This window comes from Fusarium mangiferae, assembly GCF_900044065.1.
Source record: "Fusarium mangiferae strain MRC7560 genome assembly, contig: FMAN_scaffold003, whole genome shotgun sequence".
Taxonomy (NCBI): domain Eukaryota; kingdom Fungi; phylum Ascomycota; class Sordariomycetes; order Hypocreales; family Nectriaceae; genus Fusarium; species Fusarium mangiferae.
The window spans coordinates 3,207,778-3,233,711 of NW_024573923.1; the positions used below are offsets into that span (position 1 = coordinate 3,207,778).

At 50.0% G+C, this 25,934-nt stretch overlaps 7 protein-coding genes across 7 annotated transcripts; 4 read left to right on the forward strand and 3 right to left on the reverse strand.

Moving 5' to 3' along the window:
* Window positions 1–927: 927 nt before the first annotated feature.
* Window positions 928–2,886, forward strand: FMAN_04122 (uncharacterized protein; the record flags this gene model as incomplete). Its single annotated transcript, XM_041829204.1, has 1 exon — window positions 928–2,886. One exon carries the CDS (start codon window positions 928–930, stop codon window positions 2,884–2,886), a length of 1,959 nt encoding a protein of 652 aa, XP_041679990.1.
* An 844-nt stretch (window positions 2,887–3,730) lies between these two features.
* On the forward strand, window positions 3,731–4,363 carry FMAN_04121 (uncharacterized protein; the record flags this gene model as incomplete). The annotated part of the gene is made up of 1 exon (XM_041829205.1): window positions 3,731–4,363. One exon carries the CDS (start codon window positions 3,731–3,733, stop codon window positions 4,361–4,363), a length of 633 nt encoding a protein of 210 aa, XP_041679991.1.
* A 587-nt stretch (window positions 4,364–4,950) lies between these two features.
* FMAN_04120 (uncharacterized protein) lies at window positions 4,951–5,715 on the forward strand (the record flags this gene model as incomplete). The annotated part of the gene is made up of 1 exon (XM_041829206.1): window positions 4,951–5,715. One exon carries the CDS (start codon window positions 4,951–4,953, stop codon window positions 5,713–5,715), a length of 765 nt encoding a protein of 254 aa, XP_041679992.1.
* An 82-nt stretch (window positions 5,716–5,797) lies between these two features.
* On the reverse strand, window positions 5,798–8,507 carry FMAN_04119 (uncharacterized protein; the record flags this gene model as incomplete). The annotated part of the gene is made up of 2 exons (XM_041829207.1): window positions 5,798–8,386; window positions 8,436–8,507. The coding sequence occupies 2 exons, from the start codon at window positions 8,505–8,507 to the stop codon at window positions 5,798–5,800; spliced, it is 2,661 nt and encodes an 886-aa protein (XP_041679993.1).
* Window positions 8,508–8,895: 388 nt separating this feature from the next.
* FMAN_04118 (putative alpha-1,2-mannosyltransferase) lies at window positions 8,896–10,244 on the forward strand (the record flags this gene model as incomplete). The annotated part of the gene is made up of 4 exons (XM_041829208.1): window positions 8,896–9,043; window positions 9,093–9,353; window positions 9,418–10,036; window positions 10,088–10,244. The coding sequence occupies 4 exons, from the start codon at window positions 8,896–8,898 to the stop codon at window positions 10,242–10,244; spliced, it is 1,185 nt and encodes a 394-aa protein (XP_041679994.1).
* Window positions 10,245–10,505: 261 nt separating this feature from the next.
* FMAN_04117 (uncharacterized protein) lies at window positions 10,506–11,720 on the reverse strand (the record flags this gene model as incomplete). Its single annotated transcript, XM_041829210.1, has 2 exons — window positions 10,506–11,518; window positions 11,675–11,720. The coding sequence occupies 2 exons, from the start codon at window positions 11,718–11,720 to the stop codon at window positions 10,506–10,508; spliced, it is 1,059 nt and encodes a 352-aa protein (XP_041679995.1).
* A 1,749-nt stretch (window positions 11,721–13,469) lies between these two features.
* FMAN_04116 (uncharacterized protein) lies at window positions 13,470–16,366 on the reverse strand (the record flags this gene model as incomplete). Its single annotated transcript, XM_041829211.1, has 2 exons — window positions 13,470–15,225; window positions 15,279–16,366. 2 exons carry the CDS (start codon window positions 16,364–16,366, stop codon window positions 13,470–13,472), a joined length of 2,844 nt encoding a protein of 947 aa, XP_041679996.1.
* Between the last annotated feature and the right edge of the window lie 9,568 nt (window positions 16,367–25,934).

Genomic DNA, 25,934 nt, shown 5'->3' on the forward strand with positions numbered 1-25,934 from the left:
ATGATACGATGCCATTCATCCGTCTGTTTGTTTGCTTGTTATTTCTCGACCTGCGATGCCTGCTTTGAGCATAATAATAACAAAGACCTAAGAAGGCTCGATAAAGATGCAGAAGTTACACCGAAGTGAAACGAAATTGTGTAAGTTTCTCGTCAATTAAACTCGAAAACTCCCGAGACTTTGGGTGGATGCAACAACTGAACTGTTGTGCATGCGACACCCTGTCACTTCAAGATCTGCCATTATAAACTCCCCGACTTAGAAATACACGCCCTTGCCCATAATACAGTCACTGAGGAACTGTACAGCATTTAGGTGTCGGGCAGAGTCTGGTCGCGTGCATTGATACAACTTACTGAAGGTCAGTAAAAGTGGCGCACGCTGTTCCTGCTTCTTAGCGCATGAGGTGTCTCACGGGAACTAGGCACAGTACGTCCGGGCCGCAGGGCTGATGCTCAACCAATCGTTGCCATAATCTTTCACGGCTAGATACAGCGATACCCCAGGGTTACGTCTGACACCCATGTCTCAGCGATCGAGGTACACGATGTAACTGAGTGGACAAAGACGCTTTAGGCCTGAAACCTCAGTATGAATTGCCAAACCATCACCGACTCAACATCACCTATCGTCAGTCTCGTATCTCCCCGCACTCACGTCGGAAACGAAAACAAAAGTGTGACACGATAGGATCCTCACGAAACACCAACATCGATAAGCGCTCCCCATTCTCCACATTTCCACTGCATCCTTCGGCACCGGGTCTTCCGGAGCAGGCAAATCCGCCGAGCCAAGCCAAGCCCAGAGGCCATTAGCTCTCGTATACGCAATCCATTCCTCATACTTACTTGTATTTCCTTCTGTATAATTCTTAGTGAGCTCCCGGAAATGGTGAGCCATGAGGAAGACGAAGAATCACAACCTCTCATGGCTCGCACCGATTCCATAGACGTCGGCGTCGTGCCCGTCAGCGGCAGCGGCAGCGATTCCGATCGCGAGAATGCCCATCCTGATGCGCCGCTCGATAACGGAACGACACTCGAAGTCGATGACAGCAGCCCCTCGACCCCACGGTTCATCCAAGACGAGACTACATGGAAGAGGTGGAATTGGGTCCCATACCCCATTCGACGAGCTTCGAAATGGGTTGCGAAATGGTCTCATGGCCCTGTGAACCCTCAGCCTTTTCGCATTAAACCACTCTTCCCGGCTATCCAGGAATACCCCCTCGTCCTTGTCGATCGCATCATTCCAAGTCTCAAACACCGATTTTGGCTCGTCTTCTGCTATCTTTCCATCTGGGTCGTCACTTTCGCTCTCGTCAAACGCCGCGACACCATGGCCAGCGAGATCGAAGGATGGGGCACACCACAAACCATTGGATGCGGTGTTTCATACTGGGCCGCCGGGAACCTGTGCGGGCTGGATGGAAGCGACTGTCGCCCTTTCAATGGCAGTGGTTTTCCATTCAAGTGCAGGGCCAATTGCGAAAACTACCATGTTTTGAACCCCAGAGCGGTTGGGGACCAAGAGCTCATCTATGCACCCATGGTCGTAGGAGGGCCGGGTACCAATGGGTCTGCTGAGCCTGTGTACCGCGGAGACTCCTTCGTCTGTGCTGCTGCTATCCACGCCGGCGTCGTTTCGAACCAAGACGGCGGTTGTGGTGTTGTTGAGCTGATTGGCCGTAATGAGAATTTTGCTGCGTCTAAACACAATGGTATCTCAAGTATGGGATTTGACTCTTATTTCCCATTGTCCTTCCGCTTCGTTCCAGATGTCAAATGTTCCGCGATCGATTCGCGATGGGATCTGTTGGCTGTTTCAACCGTCTTTGCTGGAGTTTTGTCTCTCTTTACCAACTCCGCTCCGCTCTTCTTCTTCACCATCTTCACGGCCATCTTCTGGACTGTGGGTATGGCACTTGACCCGCCTCCATCGAGAACAGTTGCGTCTTTGTTCTCCAATTTGATTGGGAAGTTCCTCCCTGCAATGTTTTGTGCATGGGTCATGTATGACAAGATGGGTGTTCGTCGCACTCTCAAGGGTCTCACAGCACAGATCGAAAAGACAATATTGTGGCTCGGCGGATGCTGGGTTGGTGGAATGGAGAACTATACCCTTAGCTTCATCCCCATTTCGCGCCTCAACAAGCACGATCTGAACCAGCAACCAGGGGCCAGGGCAGCCCTTGCTATCATCATAATCGTGCTTGTCGTCATTGTCTGTTCACAGGTGTGGTTCTTCCGGAAAGAAGGACGCTTGATCAAATACCTCAAGCTCTACGCACTCCTTATTGGGGCCATCCTCATCTCCCTTACCATTCCGAGCCTCAATCTGCGGATTCATCACTACATCATTGCCCTCCTGCTTCTTCCTGGAACGAGCATGCAGACAAGACCATCTCTTCTATACCAGGGACTTCTCGTTGGGCTCTTCATTAGTGGTATCGCTCGATGGGGCTTTGACCCTGTGCTCCAAACCTCTGAAGCTCTACAAGGCGATGCTCAAAAGGGCTCCAAATTGCCATCAATCGCCGAGCCTGTCATTCACCTTGCCAATGGCACAGACACATTGTCAAATATCACCTTCACATGGAACGAGCCGCCGAGGCAGCTGTACGATGGGATCAGTATCCTGGTAAACGACGTCGAGCGCTTCCGTACATACTTTGGCGATGTTGATGCGGAGCGTAGCTTTGTCTGGAGCAGGAATGGCACTTTGGATTTGCCAGAGTACTTCCGCTTTGCATATATGGATGGAAGTGAAAGTGGAGATTATACCAAGGCCGGCATCTGGACAGCAGATGGCGAGTGGAACAAGATGAAACCTGGACCCTCACGGCTCAAGGCCCGCAGTTTGGACAATGCTAAGTTGGAAAAGTGATGCGGCAAGTTAGGTGTGAAAATTGCTGCGAAGATGGCTTAGCCATTTCTCGAACTTTTGCTCAAGGAACTCGGGAGACTGATTGATAAAGAATGTGAAAACAAAGGAAGGGATAAGAAACATAGAAAGATGAAGTTTGAGGATAACATGTGGAGGCGGTGTAGGTTGCATGAGACCTTTCAGTATATAGAGACAATGTTTTCCGAGGAGAAGCTTCCAGAAGACAAAGTTCGGGTCTAAGACGCCAGAGAAGGAGAAAATAGCTAGGAATAAGACAGCCGAAGCAGACAAGGCAAGGTAAGGTAGGTAGGTTACTGTCTTTTCCGATGAGTGCGCAAGCAAGACTTAGATTTTACAACAGCAAGCATGATAATGAAAACCCGAGATCACTGTTACATTTCTTCGACCCTCTAGGTCAGGCCTCTTGTGCTCTCTCTCTCTCTCTCTGCGCTACCTATCTGTGCTACTCTAACTACCTTACCTGGGCAAGTAGGTAGTGAGTAACGTCTAGACGTGATGGAGAACTGCTAGGTAGGTAGGTATAACCCGATTACTCCATCAGCAGTACCTATACTACCTCAGCAGCGGAAACACCTTACGTGCCATTCTAGGTAGATAAGGTAGGTTCCTACCACCAATTTAAGGTACTGACAATGTAAGACAGGGTGGTGCAAGCTCCTTCAACAGTGTTTGACGCTGCCTCTACAAACACATTTCCACCAACTTCGAAATCCAGCACTAGAACATCATCTTCTTATAAAGATCAATTGGCGCACTTTGTCTTATTGTCTCTATCAATCTAGAATTCTCGGTCTTCATCCAGATTTTCCTTCTATCACCCATCATGCCTGGAGCCAAAGGACGCAAACAGCCACGACCTCCTCCTCCGCCTCCGCCTCCTCTTCCTCCCATTCCTCCAACTCCGCCCAAAATAACACCGACCGGGTCTGAGCCGAAAGAATCGTTGGACAAAGACGAGCTTGCTTCTGGAGACTGTGTCTTATATGCTCATTCGGATCTGAAACCTCCTGATCCGTGCCCATATCACTACAAGCCCGTCTATTACTTCTTCTACGATGGTCTCAAACACCCGGCCAAGCTCCAGACGGTTCTTGAAGCCTCAGAGCCCCCCAAACTACGAAATGCCAGGGTCCTTGGATACTCGTTTGCACCGCGTGGTCGTTATACGTCACTTGTCGAAGGGTCCGGGGTCATGGGTAGGGCGGTACAAGTGCAATCTGCTGAAGAGGAATACAGGCTCAGGTGGCACCAAACCAGCGCTTACACTCTTGTACCATGTTTGATTGAGTTTATAGATGGTGAAGAGCCGAAAGAAGTTGCGGGATTGGTATTTATAGATGCTGGCGATCAACAGGCTTGGAGGACTATGCGATTTGATTACAAGGCATGGAAGTATCAGATGGGAACTCGACTCCCGCGAAATTGGCAGAGAAGCACAGTGGAGCCGAGATCGTAGTGTTATAGCATTGCTCGAGGTATATTCGCAGAAAAGTACCATACCATGGCGGAGGCTTCTCTTATTTTATTTGTTTGTATTCGTAATTCTCGACGTCTCTGTTTGTACTCATGTTTGTTGAACTATAGCATGTCGTCAACTGTGGGGGTGGTTATGGAGAGAGAGATGTTTGCAAGTGGATGAAACATCCATTGAAACCTGAGACATTGGCACTGAGTGACAAAAAGGCTTAGGTAAGTACAGCTGAAGCTTGGGCAATTCTGCCACAATCCTTGTGGAGATTTTGATTGCTTATTTTTGATACCTGATCCTGGCTGGGGGTTACTCATCCGCCTGAGTACCTACGCTATGGGAGGAAAGAAAACTCAGGACCTCCCTCGACCCTAACCGATAAAAAGACTTAGGTAAGTTAGCATAAATTGAGCCTAAATTTAGTATGAGTTTAGGATATCTTTCACTTAGTTTATTTTGACATCTTATATTAGGATCCGGTGTTTTCTTGCTCGAGGCTACGCTATTCATTCGTACAACTTCAACATCACAACCACCAACTTCATTACACTTCAACTCACATCAGCACGACAAAAATGCCTCCTCGAATCCCCACCCAAGATGACTTCTCCCCTCTATCAAGCACCCTCCCTCACACTCTTCACTTCCCCTCACCACCAGAATCAACAACCACATTCCTCATTCTCTTCCACGGTCCAGGCGACCACGATGTCCCTTTCGCCTCTTTCGCCAAGAACCTCAATCTCCCCGGCGTTCTCGCCATTTCAGTGCGCGGTACATCTGTCCTGCCAGCTGCGCTTCTCGGTGGCGATAGACCGGGATATCATTGGGGTGACGATCTCACTGTTGACCCCAGCACGGGAGACATTGCGGATGATTCTGGCTTCGAGAAGGCTAGAAACTTGATCATGGAAAAGTTGATCGGGAAACTTCTTATTGAGAAGTGCGGGTGGGAGATGAGAGATATTATCTTCTTTGGGTTTGGGCAGGGTGGTTCACTCGCTCTTGGTCTTGCAGCCTCTTTGAACAAGACTCCTCGGGTCACTGATGTTTCCGAGGGTGAGAGCACTTCGCCAGGTAACAAGAAGTTCAAGGGTGCTGTATCTCTTGGCGGACCCTTGCCGCTATCTATGGTGTCTACAGTCACAAATCGCAACAAGAGCAGCACAAGCGTGTTGGTATGCCAACTTGACGAAGACGCTGTCGATGCTGTGAAGCGAGAGTTTGACGATGTCAAGGTCGTGCAGTGGAAGAGACGTGAGGTGAGCATGCCAATGAACAGAGATGAGGTGTTGCCTTTGATGCAATTCTTTGCGGATAAGCTCAAGAATGAATGGTAGTTCATTTCACAAGGCGCTCAAAAAGAACAGGCTGTTCACAAGGGGGTATCATTATATTCATATCCAATCTCAACATCATGGCTCAAGAGTAGCCTGGCCTTTCGTCTCGGCAGCCTGTTTGGAACATCTCAGCTAGTATATCCCACTTTGCAGACTGCGCATCACTTGTAGCTCTGGCAACGCTGCGTAGGCCGCCACAAACAAACCGCAAGTGTCTATCATAATCGGATTTGATCTCCTTAAGCACAGTCGTGAACGGCTTGCCCATCTTCAAGGTCCTCGATTCATCCCTCTCCGCATCGTCCTCTTCATCACTACTATCGACGTACTTGGACTTCAATCCAGGTGTTCCAGGCGTAGGCGAAAGGTTTCTGGTCGAGAGTAGAGAAAACTGCTGCATCCGCTCTGTCTCTTTTGTCATGTTGACAGTTTGTGCTTGCTCTAGTCTGATAGCCAGGTCGAGCATATCGAGAAAGCATTCTCTGATCGGGGTCAATCTGCTCCCAAGGCATGCCTCGTCAACAACCTGTTTCAGGAATGCAGCATGAACTCTCATCATGGCATCGACATCGTGAGCGTCTTGCATGTCCTGCCTCATCTTAGCGCAGTTAGGTGCCAAGACCAGCGTCGCAAGATAAGTCTGCAGAGTAGTGCAGAACCACAGGAGATTATTCCGTAGTGAATAATAAAGAGCGCGTTCGTCCCAGCTATCATGATCGATCCAGTAATTCTCGAGGATCTTGCGCTTATGTAGAACATACAAAGCTCTCCTCAATTGCAAAAGAAGAGTAAATATAGCATCATACTGGGTGTTGCTGTCTTCGCACAGAATCATGCGAATCGGCCATGCCACCCGATAGTTGACTTTTGTACTCGGGAGAGCTGACTTGACGGAGTCGCGAGCCTTGAGGAGTGGCACCTTTAACCCCGTGGGACTGATATATATGGATATTCTCGTCATGTCGACAAGAGTTGTGAATGCCTCTTGTGCTACACTTGTCAGGCTATAGCGGTTGTTCCAGTTAGGATCCAGCGCATCTAGTTTTCCGAAGAGGCTGCTAGTCCACGCTTCTGTTGCGGCACCATCAGACATGAAATACAGCCGCTCCATAGCTTCGAGAGCAGACCAGAGTCCGCACTCTTCAAACAGCGTGTTCCTCAATGTGGTAGAGGATGTGTTGTATTTGGTCTGGATCCATGCATCAAAAGCGGCGTCGAAAAGCTCTGAAAACGGTGCAAGCTCAAGTCCTTTAGGACAAAGCGTATCATAGTGTAGTGGAGGCTCCTGAATCGTCCATTCCGAGCCTGAGGAGATCCAGCGGCCCAACCGCTTCAAGATGACGATGTTTTTGCCAGCATTAAAGATCTTGGCAGCTGCTGGCTGGAGGAAGTTAGGGGCATGCAATTTCCCATCGGCCGTCCTACGCAGCCTGAATTGTTCGCGCCAGATCTTGCTAGGTGATACTTGGCTCGGTACCTGTGATACGAAAAAGATCTTGTCGCCGGGAATAAGTTTGCCCTCTTCCATCCAGAGCCGAATAGGGCGTAGGTAAACATTGAAGCACTCGACAAAGATGCGTGCCAGAAACTCGTAAACGTCTAGCTTTCCGGATAGCTGCGCCATGCTTGCATCGTCAAAGAGAAGCTCAAGATACCGAAAGGTGCCTTGATTGGGCACATTCTGTATCTGAGCGATGATATTTGAAAGAGAATACAATGGTTCAAGCGAAGTTGCCAACTCTCCCTTGATCGACAATAAGCTGACAACCACATTATTCTCAGGCGCAACAAGGCGTGACTCTATACCTGTTGACTTTCTATCCAGATCATCGAGTCGCTTGGCCACAGTATCCTGGAGAACCTGAATATGCGATGCTCGTTGTGGCTTGCTGACGAAGTCTCGCAGAATGCCCAATTGCCGTCCTGCTTCGGAGAAGTAGCTCAGAAGGGCTTTGTGAGTATCCCATTTCAGATGGCCCATCTGGAATGCTGGGTTGACAGTGCCATTGGGTCCAAAGAGTGTCGTATCGAGACCTTGCAGCATGAATAAAACCTCTCTGACGATCTGGTATTCCGTTACAGGGACTTTTCGAGCATGGCCAGATGCGTCTGTGGGCTTTTCTGTCCGCCATCCTTGCGCTCCTCGAATCTCGTGCAGTTTCGTCATATCCTCGGGGCTGATGATCAGATCTTCGGCTGTTCGTCCAAGAGGGACCTCAGATGGGTCGGTGCTGGCCTCTGACTCACTCTTGGAGTCATCTTCGTAGAGCTCATCATCTGAACTGTCGGTGTATTTTATCGTCTTCCATATCGCAGGGTCGTCTTCCCATCCATCTTCCTTGGCAATATCCTCCCAGCGCAGTTCGAGCTCTGAATCGCTTGGACCGGTTTTCAGCGCATCTAGGTCGCTCAGTTTTGAGTAATATGTGGGTTGATCTGAGAGCTCTAGTATCAGGTATAGAACTTCGGGGTGGAAATTCGAGTGTATTTGTCGGAGCTGTTCCCGGCGCTCGACGAGCGCATCAGCAAGTGCATCTCGGCCATTGACGCGGAATCTCTCTTCTAGACCGTCCAGCTGGTGTTCGACTTCAAATTGATTCGTTCGCAGGTATGGGTGCGACTTTAGCCTTTGTAAAGCAGCGTCACGCTGGGACTTGAATCGAGGGTTTGTCTGAAATCATGAATACATATTCCAAAGATGTGATAAAAAGAGGTCATACCTCGGCTGACGAGCTAGTGACAGCCTCAACGAGCTCTCCAGTGAGAGCGCCCAGCCTTGCAGCAAATGCCATGGTCGTCTCTCATGTCTTGCGCATTATCATGTTGAATGGATGTTGTATCATGACTGGTAACAAATTAATTAGCGGTGGGTTCAGTGGTTGCTGGCGCGTCAATCGCGTCAACAGGGTCCAAGCTCCGCTACAATGATAGCTCTTATCGGCGCTGATTGGCCTAGCCGTGGTGACATCAGCTTCAATTATTCGAAACCCCTTTCACGTACTTTGAGCGTGAAACGATTCTACCAATTCAGAGACAGTTTTCTCTAGAGTCACAAGTTACATCCTTTTGTCGCTATAGTCGTACATTCTTTTCCCACTCATGGATATTTGAGCCCCGTCCCCTTCTTTTTTGGCGTTATAATCACCCTGGTTTATCTGGCGATATCCTGTCGAGCACAACATGACGGTTGCGCGGCCAGTTCGGGCGTTGATCGCCGGCGGGTGCATTCTCTGGTGTTTCTTTCTATGGCAGATATTCGCTCCATCATGGTCGTTAAGAGGTCCCGGTGATCGCTACTCCAATTTTGAGCGGGATCCCATGTTGGATCGTAAGTCGCAAAGAGCATCGACGCCAATTGTTGCTAACTGATATAACAGCTACCGATGAGCCACAAGGAGTGCTACATCGTACGAGCCCGAGATATGCCCACGATGCGAAAAAGACGGAGCGCATCGATGCGACGCTATTAGCGCTTGTGCGGAACGAGGAGGTGGATGCCATGGTCATGTCGATGAGGGATCTCGAAAGGACATGGAACTCCAAGTTTAACTACCCCTGGACGTTTTTCAACGATAAGCCCTTCACGGAAGAGTTCAAGAGGAAGACAAGAGCGGCTACGAAGGCGAAATGTAACTACGGTAGGTCCTCGTCTAGGAAGAAGAGGGGAGAAGAGAGGAGAGGATATGCTGATACTACAACCAGAAATCATCCCCAAGGAGCATTGGGACATGCCCTCTTGGATCGACGAAGAGCTCTTTCAAGAATCCGCCAAGATCCTCGAAAAGAACGGTGTCCAATATGCAAGCAAAATATCATACCACCAAATGTGTCGATGGAATAGCGGTCTCTTCTACAAGCATCCAGCCCTGAAAGACATTCGCTACTACTGGCGTGTCGAGCCAAACGTGCACTTCTTCTGCGATGTTGACTACGATGTTTTCCGCTACATGCACGATAACAACAAGACATACGGCTTCACCATCAACCTCTATGACGATCCCAAAACCTTGCCTTCGTTGTGGCCCGAGACAGTCAAGTTTCTCGCTGAGCATCCTAATGCAATCCACGAGAACAGCGCTGTAGCCTGGGTCACCGATGATATTCGTCGGCCTTCGACAAATAGAAAGGCTCAGGGATATTCGACGTGCCATTTCTGGAGTAATTTTGAGATTGCGGATATGTCATTTTGGAGGAGCAAAACTTACGAGGACTACTTCAACCACCTCGATAGTGCGGGCGGATTCTTCTATGAACGATGGGGCGATGCTCCAGTCCACAGTATTGCCCTTGGTCTATTTGAAGACCAGAGCAAGATTCATTGGTTCGTACTCAACCTTTCTCCCACATGCAGGAGACTAACAAAACATGGCAGGTTCCGTGATATTGGATATCAACACATCCCATTCTTCAACTGTCCCAACTCACCAAAGTGTAAAGGCTGTGTAACTGGCCGTCTCACTGATGGTGAGGCCTGGTTGCATCGAGAAGACTGTCGACCCAACTGGTTCAAGTACGCCGGTATGGGCTAACAAGCTTTGTCTCATATAATATTTTGACAAGATTTTATGCATAGAAAGGGGGTACAGAGTTTTGATTTCTGGCAATGTGAAAAACGATTTGGCGCTGGTGGGCAGCTATTAATGTTCAAGCAAGCTGGTAGGGAGTATCATGAGGACAATATCTTGTCTGTACGAATTGGAAAACGCCTTTGATGATGATGTATAAGACTCGAGAATAAGAAAAGACGCCATCTCGCTTGATCTTAAAAAACAATGGGTATAATGGAATGTCTACAAGGCTCCATAGACCGTCACCACGCCTGATGTTCCACCAACACAGAACTGATCTCCCCAACCATCCTCCCTCCACGCCATACAGCTCACAACGTTACTCCTCGCCTTTTCCTTTCCATCCCGGCCAACAGCCTTCTTCTTAGGTTCAAACCCTTCTGGCCCCCAAGCAACCGTTACCTTGGCCGCCAACTTTCCCGTCAACAAATCCCAAGCCCATATCCTCCCATGACCGTTAGGCGCAGGCTCACCGGGCATGGCATCGCCAACCACTACGTACTTCTCTTTGCCGCCCAGCAGCGCCTGCAGCTTGACATCTTCGTTCTTCCATCCTGGGTCAGTGTATGCGCGTAGACAGGAGCCGTTGTCGCGGTCCATCAGACGGAGTTTGTTGTCGAGGCTTCCGACCAACATGGTGCGTCCGTCGCGGGTGAGACTGAGACTCGTAACAGGTGCGCCTATCACATCGGTTGTGACTTTTCCCATGCGAATATCGTAGCTGCGTACACGGCCATCGACACTCCCTGCGAGGACTTCAGGGCCACGGGTGACGAGGCATGTTACGGCATCGTTGGCATCGTCGAGAACCTGTATAGGCTTGAAGCTGTTACTCTTCGTATCCCACAGCCTCACCGTAGTGTCAAAGCCTGCGCTGACAATTATAGAATCACCTTCTCCAGCAAAGCTCACACAATTAATACGAGCCGTATGGCCATGAACGTTACCACCAAATCGCTTGGTGGTAACAGCAGTGCTCACGTCCCAAAGAAACACGCTGCGATCACCACCGGCCGACACAAACCGTTCATTGTCGGCAGCGACAGAGAGGCTCAAGACTTCATAACCGTGAGCAGCATAAGTCTGAATCAGTCGACCCTGAGGAACAACGCTGTGACGATCACCGGGACCAGATGTGCTGGGAAATGGGTTGTAGAGGCGGATGGATCGGTCCGCAGAACCGGTGAGGATGTAGGTGCCTGGGGAGGCGGAGTATGCAAGGGCATGGACCGGGCCTTTCGGTGTGTGTTAGTGTAAGCGACAGCGCGGCATATGCCTTGAAATTGCTACAAGTTGGTGGGATATGACATGATATGATATGATGGGATGGGATGGGATGGGATGGATACGCCACACCTGAAGCCAAGAGCAAAAGATATGGGGGAACTGACCATTGGCGCCCAAAAGATGAGCAGATGGCTTATCTGGAAACCCCATCGCAAGGTATTGAAAATTATTGATATTGTCAAGTAAAGAGTGAGATGGAGGAAGCTCTGACGTTTCTGCGGCAGATGCATGTTTCCAGCGCATTACCTAATCAGGCTAGCTGCATATCTCTAGGTACTAATGCAACACGATGATTACCTACCTAGGTGTGGAGGTTGCTGTAAGGGAAATCGGGCTAATTATACGGATATCTAGCCACACTCCCCTCCCTCCCATTCAACCCTCGACCGTTACCTACTAACCTGCTGTACATATGTATGTACGAAAAAAAGGTCACTGCAGTGTAACCATAGGCCACCTTGCAGATGCAGAATTTCATGATGATGTACATGGAGAACATGCGAGGTTATTTGGGGACAATAAGTACCTCATATGCCGAGAGGCAAAGCAAATCTGTGGTACACGTATGTACGTGTCATGTCGGCTTCTTTTTGGCAGTAGACGAGATAGGAAGCTGGTATTACAAGCAGTACGTAGTATGTGGTATCGTGATCAAGTTAGCCATCATTTACAACCAACGACCAATATCTTACGGCATAGATTTCAATCCCGCTGCAGTATCGAAATTACAATGTCGGGCCCGGCCTGCCCTTTGCTGAGCATTCAGCCGAGGATACGATACCGCCTTGTCCCGTCCCGCCCCCCTCCGCCTTCAGTTCCACCTCTGTCTGGACTCTGAGGCCATCAAGAACCACTTACACAACCCACAGCTTCGACGGCCCCCAACTAACGAACCCTCCCCCCAAAGTCAATGCCGGGATTCCCTTCCCTCGAGTCTGCTCTCATCCACATACTTCGCTATCCTGCCAACCAATACTCTGCCAAGCCTCTTATCACAGGCTTCACGCTACCCTCGTGGGGCATTTCCGAGCGCTTGTTCCCAGCATGGCAGCCTCTATGCTTACTGAATTTGGTACCATTTTCGGTCGTGTGTGCTGGAGGAAGAGAGGATCCTTCCAAGATACGAGATCAGCGCCTATGAGGTTGTGTCAGTCGTGATCCCGCAGATGAATAGCCGCCCATCGAAAGGCATTCGTGTAGGCACGAGTTGCAGGGCCTTTTGGAAAAGAGACGTCTGACCGTGAACTGTGGGAACGACACATGGGCTTGAGAGAGTCCGGCTCTAACATGGGAAGGGCATGTCAGAGGAAGATCACACCGCACACTAAACATGGTGGTATCCATGAAACTACTCAGGTCCCTTGTCAAAAGCACTCCAGACGGTCTTGTCTCAGCCTGTAACAACCACCCGAGGTGATTCAGGTTGGTCTGGTCACTCACTGCAAACAGTATTTGCTCCGAAAGTCATCTCGTCTTGTCTTCAAAGTCCAACAAAGCGCTGGACGTCAATTATATTTCAACAGACTTGGTGTGGACCAGATGCCTAGTCATCTTGGTGCCTGCCTGGCTCAGAAACGCTCAGCTCACTCGAGATCAAATCTCAGAGGGTAAGACGCCAGAACTCCTTCCTTTATGTGCGTAGTAAGATATATCATACAATGGGGAATAATATAGAAAACAGTACAAGTCCCTCTATCCGGGAACAAACAAGCAACAGGGCAATCAATCGACTGGCTGTCATCGTATGCTATGTATATAACGCCATATCCCCCAATTCTGATGCCCAACACCATGCCTGCAGTGTCGTAAATGCAGGAAGATGCAAATGATACAAAAACGGTAGGAAAATCAGCGTCGTGTGGCCAGTGCCAGATATTTCATGCAATCCGCTTGCTCAAATCATTGTAGATAGTAAATGGTATCCATATCCCGAGGATACAGCTTCTCCATTGGGTTGTTGATTTGCCAACGAAGGATCTTCTCTTCTTCACGTCCTTCAGAGCTGTAAAAGACTCTGTAGCCTTCCATAGGACTGACCGGTTGGCTGCCTCGCTCTCGAATGCGATGCAGCATTGCGAGGCGTCCATCAATCGCCTCTTGCGCGTTCCGCACATTGTCCCAAATAGCAAACATGGCCTGAACCACTCCCTGAACCATGTGCACATTCTCAATGATGTCGCTTAGGTGGGAAAGACGGCCACTTGCTGTGAAAACATCAACAGCTTCGGTCAAAACCATGGCTAGAACAGGTGCCGGCCCACTGAGAACTGTCTGGCCTCCACGATGAAGTCGTACAAGTGCCTTGGCCATATCTAATACTTGTGTTGCATGTTCATAGCATGTCTGTATATTGTGGGATGTGACCTGAGGCGAAAGGTGTCCTGCTGCGAGCGTATGGCGACTGAGCTTGATCATGGCATGGTTGTAAAGAAGGTGCATGGTCAAGAAAGGTCCCAGCTCTCCTGCCAGCGCTGCAGACTCAAGATTCGAAGCGGTGAAAGCCAACCGGGAAGGCAGGACGTTGCGCCACTCTTGAATGCGCTTCAGGATTCGTTGGGATGGCTCCAGGTCTGTTTCCATCACATTCGCTCGTCGAGCCATTCTATAAATCCGGCATACGTCGTTAGACCAGATGTGTACCATCTGGACTAGGTACGCTGAAATGCCAAGCTCACGGTCTTGCGCGGTAGCAACGCTGGAGACGTAAGGGTTGAAAACAGGAGCGAATCCATCCATCTCACGCTCGAAGCTCTGACCGTCGGCGGGTAGGCGTATATAGATATCTTCGGCGTTAATCATGGCTAAATGATCAGGAAAGCGACCGTCAAGGCGCTCTAGCATGTAAAGAGACCAGAAAGTCCTTCTCCTGGCTTCACAATACCCAGCCTTGTTCATTCCGAATGGAAATGTGACGAGGCCCGCTTCCTTTGACTCTTCGATCTCGACGTTCAGCTGAAGGCAAGCCGCTGAAGCCACCGCCGCTGAGATCATCTCACTAGCTTCAGATGAGCGGGAAATTGAAATATAGTAGAGTGCCAGTAAAACTCTAGTCTGAACCAACTGAATACAGTTGGTTGTGGTGAATTTCTGAGCATAGTGCGCAACAGATGCGTACTCAAAAGCGATGGATTTCGGTCCGCCAGAAAGGGCAACACCGACAGCGAGAATGCTGTACAGGATCATCAAGTCCTCTGGCGTCTTGCGGTGCCCTGGATTTACAACCCATGCCTTGAACACGTTCTCGGGGATGAATCGCACGATCATGGTGCTGTCGAGGTGGACGAAAAAGTGAGAGATCACTGAACGAATAGACTGGGGGTCGGAAAGGGAGGGGTCAGTTCGCCAGGCTTGGTTGAGCACCTCTTCGGAAATTCGAGGGAGCTCAATTGCGGGGGGTTGAATGGGGACGTGAGGTCTGGGAGCCTCAACAGGCGGTAGTGCGTGCACTGGCTCACTCATCGAAACGTAACTATCATAACCCGATCGAAGCCTCTTGTGTGAGCCTGACTCTGGCGACTGGGGACGGAGAGTAGTTCGTGGCGACACCGGTGAACTGTTCTCACTCTCATTGGGTATGGTTGGCCCATTCAGTGTCCTGACATCGTCAAGCTCAGCCGGTGGTGTCGATGGTGATGTGTTATGCCCTCCTCGAGGCCTAGAGAATGTTAACAAATCTGACTTGGAGTGATTGATCGAAACAGAACTTACGCATTCTTGAACTTGCATACGCGACCAAACTTCTCGCACTGAACGCATCGAGGATAGTCAGGATCACATTTTATTTTCTTCTCACGGCATGTCACACATGCAATCGCGAGTCGTTTCCTTGGTTTCCCAGCCTTGGTTACACCCCAGTGAGCGTTTACTGCCTCACCATCAATTACGGTCTTGCAGTGACTGCCATCGTCGTAGAAGTAGCACATTCCCTCGCCTGGCACTTCAGTGGCCCTGACAAATCTAGGTAAGAAATGTGTTCCAGTCCAGATCTTGGGGCCCAGCCCATCCTTTGACGGAACACCATCAGTCGCCGTGGTGCTTGGTGTTGGTGGGGGGATTGGAGCTCCTTGTGAAGACCCTTGATCGTTATAAGTGGGAATCACACGTTCCTTAGGACTTGGAAAGTGAAGCCGAAATTGGTCCTGTGGCGGTCGAAATGAACCATCTCGAGATCCCAGAGAGTACTCAGATCGACTTTCCTGGTGCGCAGACCATCGGCCAGATTGCCCTTCGGTAACCGACTCCTGGCGGGTATGTTCGCCGTTACGGAATCTAGGAGAAGCTGAGCCAGAGTAAGACCGTGGGAGGCCATGGGCTGGGTGTCGGTCCGTGTCGAACTTGTTGTCGTAGGTGCGTGGTTGTGACAATGAAGGTGACAACGTGGGAGGGAAGTATGATGTTGAATGATGTCTATCACCAGATGGCGCACGAGTGCGATCCAGGGGAGATGTAGTAGAATAAGAGTTGTTGTGCTCTGAAAGGGGTGAGCGTGCTGGTCGGCCAGCTGGTGGTGGAGGTCCGAAGATACTACTCAAGGAAGGAAGTTGTTGTCGAGGTGCAGCTTGTGTGGTCGACTCTGGCCTTGACTGTTCACCATTCATCTTCTGATCTGCAGGCATTTCTGTTGTCAGAGACTTGTCATAGTTGTTCATGGATGGCGATGTAGGAGCTGGCGAGATCCAAGGTCGGTCCGCAGATGAATTAGTAGAATAGGTCGATGCGCCAGGGCTTGTCGACTCTGGAGGAGTATTTGGAAAAACCAAACGAGGACGAGAATCTATGCTAGGTAAGACACCCATTGAGAGGACTACTCGATATGGCTCGAGTGGCAGCAAAAGAGCATTTGAGGCTGGAGAAACACTGCTGTAAAGAGCTTCAAAGTCGAATAATGTAAACCGGCACCGAATAATTGGTGGGGGAGGTCAGCAATTATCTATCCCCCTCGGATCGGATACAATTATTACACCAGCGGCGCGGCTCTTTTTGGGGCCAGCGTTGCTAAGACAGGCCACCGTAAAAGACGCGGTGGTACCCTAATACGGATAGCCCAAGACCAGGAACAAGCTGGTCTAGGAAGGGAAAGGAGGGGATGTACCAATCCTAACACGATCCAAACTGTCGGGTTGGGCGTGATGGTTTAAGACTAGGAGAAGTCTACCAGAGTTGTCGGCCGATCCTCACCAAGTATGCGTGGTTAGAAGTCACAAACGTGCAGAGAGAGGGAAAGAGAAGCCTCCATCCGATGAAAAAACCAAGACTGTTGAAAAGTGATATAATGGAGAGAGTTGCCAACTTTCAGCATTGGCTGATTGGCGATGACCGCCAACCGCTTGGTTGACGACCGAAGCGCCTCCGCGTGGTAGAGGCGTGGGCGTGGACACTTTTGCTGGGTGTGGCCCTGGCTCCTTAGATTTGCGACAAGACGGATCAAAGAACGTCCAACGGAGGTATCCATCCCTGTCCCAAGTCTCTCAATCCCAGTCCCCCAATCCCGCCACGCGAAATGCGAGTCCCGGAGCGCCTCGTTAGAGGTGTGCCGTTGCCTACACGTGTACGGTGAATATCTGTGGCCTTATTTGCATGGGACATGATGGGTCCCAGGCTGGATGACTTGCGGATACTAGCGCAGATGTCGAGCGATCCCAGGCTGCTGGCCATCGACGCCAACGGCATTGTGGGTACAGTACATACATGACATGGCGTGCAAGCCAACCCAACGGCTCTCGCACACCCCTAAGCCGTCCAGTGCTTGACGATGATCCTGTCTGCAAGGATAGAGGCATGGGTTGCCGGGCACCGGGGGACGGGGCCGGATGGGCGTGCCACGCCGATTTCTGGGAGTGTGTGGCTGATAGATGGATAACTGACGGCTGATGAATTCCCAAGGCCCAGATTACCAGACGCTGGTGTTACGGCAAGCGACCAGCGGCCAGCGGGTTGTGGGTGATAGTGGATGAGCTCCATCATGCCGCGCGCGACACAAGCCAATCTTGAAGAACGGGGTGTATTTCAGCCAGAGGGCTCTCAACAAGAGTCAGGGAACCCGCCAAGGGGTGACGCTTTGCGTCAGCAAGATCCCTGATTCAGATTAGGAAACGGGAAGTAAAACCCGGGATAAGCAGTTGAGTAATAATATGCGTCGAAACGATACCAGTACCACCACAAATTTGTTCAAATACCCAGGCTAACAATGCCTCAACACCTTCCTCCCTTGGTAGCCAGGAGAGAGACTAAGCGAACCAGGGTCTGCTAGGAGAGTTCCTGTGAGCCCGTCTAGAACTTCAGCTCTTCCAGAAAGATATCCTGGTACGGGCGGCCGCCAGTAGCCGCGCTTAAACGCTGGAAACACTTTTTTAAAGTAGATAAAGTTTATGTCGAACTCTTTTTCCAACTCCATGTCGTGCAACGCAAAACAGTGAAGGACCGTACCGTTTGGCCTTGGCACTCTGTCAGAAACTCCCGCGTGGCGTTGGGTAAAGACTTTGTTCACTGAGTGTTGTGGCGCTGTTTGTGGAAACATGTCACACAGAAATACTTGGCTCCTGTATCCGTAAGCCCTTCTGTAAACCAACTCCTCACAGCCATCCCATATGCCATGCATGTACCGGCAGGGCACGGGTATGTAGGCAGAGTGCCGTGAACGAACAGAGGAATCGCCGGGTTTCTGAAGACCCCGCTGGAAAGCATAAAAATAAGCAACAGGCTATTTCAACTCAGCCAATATAGTTGAGTACTTCTTGCTCCATAAAAATGCTCTAGGTAGTAATCAATTTCTCTACAATAAGTGAGCAGGGGACGGAACAAGTGCATTATGCCCATCGAGGTGATTGTTGTCTATCGTGACCATAGCTGCGCGAATACTGTCACAGTAAAATGAATCGCATTGACCTCTGCTTGTGCTCGGAATCACGCCGGTGACAGTACGGAGTAGTCGAGTCAGGAAGAAATAAGGGCATATATTGACCCCTGAAGCTCAGTCCGCCGGACTCCTATGATCCCACTGTTGACCCAATTGCGGCGTCGTTTAGCGGCTTCGTCTGGACTAATGGATCTGTACCACCTGCAGCTTGGGGTAAGACGCTAGAAGATGAGCGAACATTCAACCTCGCAAATGCACTATAAATTATTGCGAAGCTGGACTGGTGACAATGATCTAACGGGAGCGATAAAATAGTCTCAATGCCCGATCGTCGAGCAATGCTGGTGGACTGTAGACAATCCGAAACTTTTGGCCCAGCTTGTACTGTCGTCGTCAGAAATGTATGTGGCAAGCATGGATAAGGTAGTTGGCAATTCAGCCTTTCAGGTACAAAAATGTCACACCTTCGGAGCGACGAGCTCATGATCCGGCTCGTATACTCGGGTAGGCGGGAAGGCTGACTGTCAGCCAGTATCCGTTGTTAAACGGTTCATATCTGCATCATTTCGTAATCCAAGCAGCGCAAGAATGATATCTGAACCGTTTTTAGTATATATTGCGAGCGCCAGGGTGGTAGCTGGAAATTAAGCTTGCCAGCCCAGTGGCTTGAGAGGGAGGGAATTGGCTCTTAGACTCTGTGATGGACTCATGTCCGAGGAGCGCTGCAGTGGATAAGGCGCTCGGCATACCCAATTAAGAGACCAACCTGAGATTTTGCTGGCAATAAGATGAAATGCCAAGGCCTATAACACGGGGGAGTGCTCGCGGGTTCTGATGATGCCAAATTTGGCAGGCTGCATAGCACTTCCTGGTCATAAAACGGTGAGCTGGAGCAACCGAGGTGCTGATTTGATGGCATGAGGATCTTCTCATGGTAAGACCGTTGGTAGCGATAGTACTCCGTATGCAATTGTTCTGACATAGTCCCATTCATCATAAGAATATCGAACTCTAAAAAGCATCGAGGCACTTGCTTAATTGTTGGATATTATGCGCTCACCCCCTGATAAATGATTTTGATTCTCGGTCGGCTGCCAAAGCTCATGTCGATCTCCAGGGCGGGACAAATAGACTTTGCACCAGATTTACAGAGCCGTCGTTGCGGCACCCGTGGTTCTATCGACAGCTTCCTGGGGAGATTTGCTTTTCGCGCAATGCCGACCATGACCCTAGGTTGCAGGTCCCCGGATCCATGGACATGACGTCTTGGCCGCGTGCGGCACATGGTCTAAAGGAGGTGTGGCATGTCACGGCAGTCGTACGATCTTTCGACGCTAGTCCGGACTGGGCGCCTCATCGTTTCGCCGTCATTCCAACAGTGGGGTAGGCTCGGATATATGTAGGCGTCCTGGGGCGTTGTGGGCGTGCTCAATAGCGTCAGAGAGTGTGGCTGTCCATTCCGGTAATTGTCAGCAGCAGCTTGGTATTACCGATAGCCTTGCCGTGACTGACTACCTACCTAGTTAAGTGTGGTAGCTAACTTAGCAGGAGGGCCCGAACGCATGCCGCACCGTTATGTTCGGCGAAACGAACGAACGACAAGTAAACAGATAGGGGAAATTCGAATGTGTAAGCCATGATGAAGCAAACCCGAGAGAATGGATTGCTCCACTCCGATAACACCCTTTGGCGGAAATAAAAGTATCAAATTGGGAAGCTTGCGAGCTCAAGTCCGTAAAGTCCGCGTATCCAGAGTCTGTCTGTCTTTCTGTCTGTCTGTCTGCCTGCCTTGGAAATTGGCAAAACAACGAGTTGGAAATGACGGTCGTTCGATGACGATTCAAATTTCGTTGTTTCATGTTTGGGACAAAGCGTAAGCCACCAACACATGTCATCGAGAACCCAGGTACAAGTGCAAGTGCAAGTGCATTTCACTCGGGTTAGGTCGAGATAATTGCCAGTTACCCTTTGAGGAAGGCACTACTACCAATCACGGCCAACCATGCACCTGTTCTGCCGGGATGGATCTTCTCAGTCGGTAAGGGACCTTCCAAATTGACTTCCACTTCCACTACCGACGAGTTTCTGCACCTGCCAAAGACTCGGGTAGCACGTGCCACAAAGCTATGGGAAAAGTTGATGCAGGGGTGCATCGTGAAGCTTTCTATTAAAGTTCCGACGACATGAGACATAATTTTCTACGTTGCGCCGAATATATTCGGGCCATGGTCAGAGTTGTATCGCTTCATACGGATCCATATGTCGACCAGGTACTGTCCAGCTGGTAGGTTGCTTACGCCGAGGTGGATTCGACGCGACGTCGCTTGCTGCAACGAACCAGCAGCAACACGGCTCAGATATCGAGGCGGTACGCACAGATACCTAGACAAAGCTCGTTGGACAGGATACGCACTAAATCCAACAATTACCAGGCATGCGATTGAATCATCTTGATTCTGTACTCATACCAGATGGACTGGAAATCGCTAGGCTCTACTCTACAGCAGGTCACCGTCAACCCATAGCATAAGCCGCTTGTCAAAGGAGTGCTCCAATGCAAACAAGGGAACACTCCCTGGCGCCCGCTGGCGTCGGCCGCCAGAGCATGGGCTCAATTAAAGCACAGGACATGATAGGACCTCGGTAATCTGTCTGTGCGAAGAAAAGCGTGTCTAGTACGTACCGTCTCGGCTACCGACGATACCCTGCCCTACTAGAACGAGCTGTCAGATCAATGATCACTCATCAAAAAATCAATCTCTCCTCATTCTGCAGAGGCTTCTACCCCGGATCCACTACCGTGTCGCGGATCGTACATGGGGCCCAGGCAGGGTATCTTTTTCGACTGCCTAATTCAGCTTCATCTCCGGCCTCTACCCGCAAAAAACACTGGCTGGTGTCCTTTTCTCTTAACCTTTCCTCGCACTTTGTTTGTCGCTCGGCCGAGTCCCCAGAAGACCGCATTGCTCTCCTCTTACCTTACTTGGCACCTCGCTTGTCGCTAACAATGCTGCAACGTTGACGCCCAGTCTGTACAGATGGTTTCAGCTCCAGGTAGCATGGACTCTATGGAAAAGATCAACAATATTAAAACCAGATATTTCGGTTCACAGAGATTTTATCCCTGCTAGGGAGCGCCTCACTACACATGTTCACAGTTGGTCTCCGTCATCAGCGCCACACCCCCAAAGACATAAGACATTGAGTCTTGGCTCTCCTGAGATATCGCTGCTGTGCTGCGCGAGGGCGTATGAGGGGTTTAGGCCCCCAAGTGCCCCTCATTTCAAGGCTGCATTGAAAGTACGGTGGCTTTACCATACAACAAGGACACGAAGAAGATTACCATCTTACATCCTTGGACAGCATCATCACAAAATGCACGTATTGCCTGATACAATTCTTGCGCCCGTCACAGTATTATCAAGTCAGTGTCGGGCATCATAGACACTACAACTTGACTTACACTACAACTCTCATCCAAGGGTAACTGCCGCTAACCAGGGATGCCAAGCGGTTACCAGGATGTTCGGACCAACGTAACGTGGGCGCTAGGGTTCAAGGGGTGAGCGCAGTCTCCAGGCAACGGCTCTTGACAGGAGGCGCACACTGGTGTGAAGTTAGTGTGACCTCCCTCTCCACACCGTTGGGCTCGCCGCTCACTTCTTTCTCTCTCGGTCCCGACGGGAGCGAAAGGAACCTACATACCTTGACTCGGCATTTCACAGCCACACCAATCACATTGCAGCCTCATCGCCTAATATGGACAACAGAGTTGAACCTCAAGAGCTAGTTCACGCCGCTGCCTACACACGAATGTGTGTCAGACGAAATCAAATTGAGCTTCAGGGTGCAAGTTGTAACATGGCTTGTCAACGAAGCTGTTACCACATTCGTAGCTCCCGGGTGTGTCGTGGTATCGTCAGCCTGGCGTATGTCCAGCCTCTCTGGGGTAAAAGATCGCTCAAATGGAATGGCCCCGTTATAATCCAAGTACGCTGCCCCATGGGTGCATCGTGCTGAGGGGCTGTTCAAGTAGAGGATATTCCTCCGAGTTAATCAAACTCTCGTACGGAACCACATGGTTGCAGTGGATCGACATAATAATCACATCGGCAAACGTTAAACCGTATATCCATCCATAATACAGATACGGCATTACGTTCCGCTTTTCCATCTCGGTTCGCCAGATATTCTGAGCACTAGATACGCACTACGCATCATCAAGATTGAGCGATCTCCAGGAGGAACATCAGGCCCGTCACAAACGACACGTGCGATGTCATTCGGTGGCTGAACAATGCTGACATCATGGCTCATGGCTCTCAGACATATCTGATTCGTTTCTTTCCCTGCAAGCCATGCAATTACAATGTACAAAATCGGGATACGAACTCTACATCAAAGCATGCTGCTCTTTGCCTTGGAGCACTTAATCACAACCTTGGACTAAGTGCACATGATTTTGGCAATGTAGACAGAGCTGAACATGCAAAATGCTATTTGGGAAACGTTCATACAGCTGCCATGACAAACGCGCAACAAACCCGCACTCTTCCAGGGCCCCTGAAGAGCCTAAATAAAAACTCGCTTGGACTTACTGGAAGCAGACTAGAGCGAAAGATAAACCGGCAATTGCTAGATGGTGCGGGCCTGGAAATAGACAGATGTGCCGCGGACGGCAAATGTCGATCTTCGGGTCGGGTACTAGAGCCACAAGTCCGGAATTAACACTCCGCTGAAGATGGCCGAGGCGGTATGTTTACACGCGACAAGATACTGAGTTCCAAGTTCGGAAAGGCATTCGAGATGAACACATCAGGGCCGTGCAGATCATGAACTACGTACCACGACATCATCGAACTCATGAAGTCACCTTCAATCCCGCGTATGTGAGCAATACTGGTTGTGCATACATACATACATATATACAGTATGCAATTCCTTCGCCCTGTTATACACTACAACAGCATTCTCAACGTTCTCCTTGTCGCAAGGCGGACCCTCCTGTACGTACCGAGCGCAGATCCCCACGCACGTCCAGCCGCGGAATAGACGTCAAGCGCGCGAGAGTCACACAGGTTTACAGATTGGTTACTAAGAAACGCGCTAGCTCTGATCTCCAATAGCTCGCCAATAGCCGCCTCTGTATGATTTAGACGGATTTCCGCTTTTGGCTTACGGAGTCGGAGACATTTTCAGGCCCGGAGACATCTCTGCCGAGATTGGAAGGCATAAAACTATCCGTAATCTAGGCGCTGATAATTAGGTTTTGCATTCAGGGCCTCGTTGCGTAACAGGCCAAAATGCACTTTTCAGTTTCGTCAGAAAGGTGGTTTTCAGCTGCCTCAGTTCGGCTGTTACCCTTGACTCCTTCTAGCCATGGCTTAGCAGTGGTCATCTTACACTGCAGAATAGCAAAGCTTGCCTCGCCCCGTCGCATTCCTCCAACAGCCCGAACGCACGCATCGTGCCATAATTCTACGCTAGGGCAGCTCCTAGTCTCCCTATGTGTCCAGAGGAAGGTGTTATACTCCATGGAGTAATAGATAGGGCACAGCCTGACAACGGACAGGCAGCTCGCAACCTACTGTAATGGGGGCTGTGCATCTGTTTTCAAGGTTGCAACTTTAAGTCCAATAACGAAATAATTGGCCCACTCGACAAGCCCTTCTCGAATATTTCCTCGCTGACGGCGCTATTGGATGATCTCCAAAGAGCCTCATCAATGTTGGGTTACGAGAAGGCAGAGGGGATTCGTTCTGTTTGAGTATTCGCATATACATGATGAACATCATGAACTCGTTCTTTTTTTCAACACGGTATCCATTTTCAGAAAAACATTTCTATTCGACAAGACGGCGACAGTTTTGTATTTTCAGCTGCCACCACAGGTCAGGGTCTATGTATCTTGGCTGTGAGATGAAAAAACAACGCAATGATTGGAGGGTAAATGTCCTTGCATCACTTTTCCCACCTCACATATTGTACTCCGGCACTCTGAGCCATGGCACAGTATGTAATTGCATTGCATGGCATGGGGGATTGGTGAGGGATTACGGTACATCCAGGGGCGTACAACAATTCGTACTTGACACACACTCAGTGTCGCACGGAGCCAGACAGAGCAGAGGTCATTTTCTGTCTCAAGCGAAAGTTGGGGGCCTAAGTGTATCAACCAATCATATGGCTGACGGAGTAATGCCGAACCTGTGCAGGGGGCTGACGTTTGAGAGCGAGCGGCATCCGCATGTCAGAGCGAAATTCGCTTGTGATTTTCCCGCTGTCACTCGCGGTATCATCCCATGTTTGGAGATGGATGTGCCTTGGATCTTGCTTGATACGGCCATCCCTTTCACGATTGTGCTTGGACAAGGTTTGCTGTCCCTGGTTTGAGCCTCTCGGCAGTCTACAGCCTACCAGTACACTACATTATGCCCCAAACACGAGCCAATGTAGGTACCTACATGTTGAACAGCACTTCCACGCAACATGTCCTCTGTCGATGTTTGTAAAGCTACTCCAATGTCGTTGGCCTAGTTGAAAGCACGGTTATCCCTCAGGTGTTTTTTTGTTTGTTCAACCAACGACCTGCCAAATCGGAGATGCCAGTACGTAAGAACCATCCGTATCTGCATCAGTGACATATTCAACACAAAACTTTGAAAACCCCATTTGTTTGATCGACAACGACTCTGAGCATCAACCCTGAGATCAGCAAGCATACCCTGATACCGTATTCTGAATGTGGTATTATTACGACAAGATGGACTTGTAACGCGCACACAAAATCGACAGTACGTACCGTGGTTACGCACATACCATACATACCTACATGTGACACCGTCACGTATCCCGGTCATATATGACAGATTTGGTTCTGGCGCCGGCCTATTCACCCGATCTGGATCCGATACAAAGCAAAAAAAAAAGCAACAAGTACCGGCATCCTAATGCAACAGTCCCGCAGCCTCCATGGGCCACGTCCTGGGGAGTCTTAGCCTTTGGGGTCTCTCTCCATACACAATCCGACAGTGCATTGATTGGATTGGGAATCCCTATCTCTAGCTAGACTCTAACAATCTAGGTACTGTACCCGGCTACAACGCTGTCTTTGGGCTGAGTCATGAATTTTGTGGACTTGGTAAATTGATTGACTCGGCGAATCCCTCTCGGCATATCGCCCAACTTACTTTCACGGCATTATCTGACGGGCTAGGGTTTAGCGCCCAGAAAAACAGGAGAAACAAACAAGTGAGAGATCCACCAAGATTGGGATATCTCGGTCCCGTACGGTAGCGTATTGTATCTCGCTACACCCCGAGGGCAGGGCAGGGCAGGGCAGAGTGTCTGTCTTGCGAACGGGCGAATGTGCAACCAAATTACTTCTTTAGCCCTTCCTTCCTTCGCTCGCTCGCTCGTTCGCCCTCTCCCTCGTTTCCTGGCGTGCCTTGTTGGTGCAGTAAGATGCAATATCACACTGACGCGGCCGAGATCACGCCGTAGAGCGG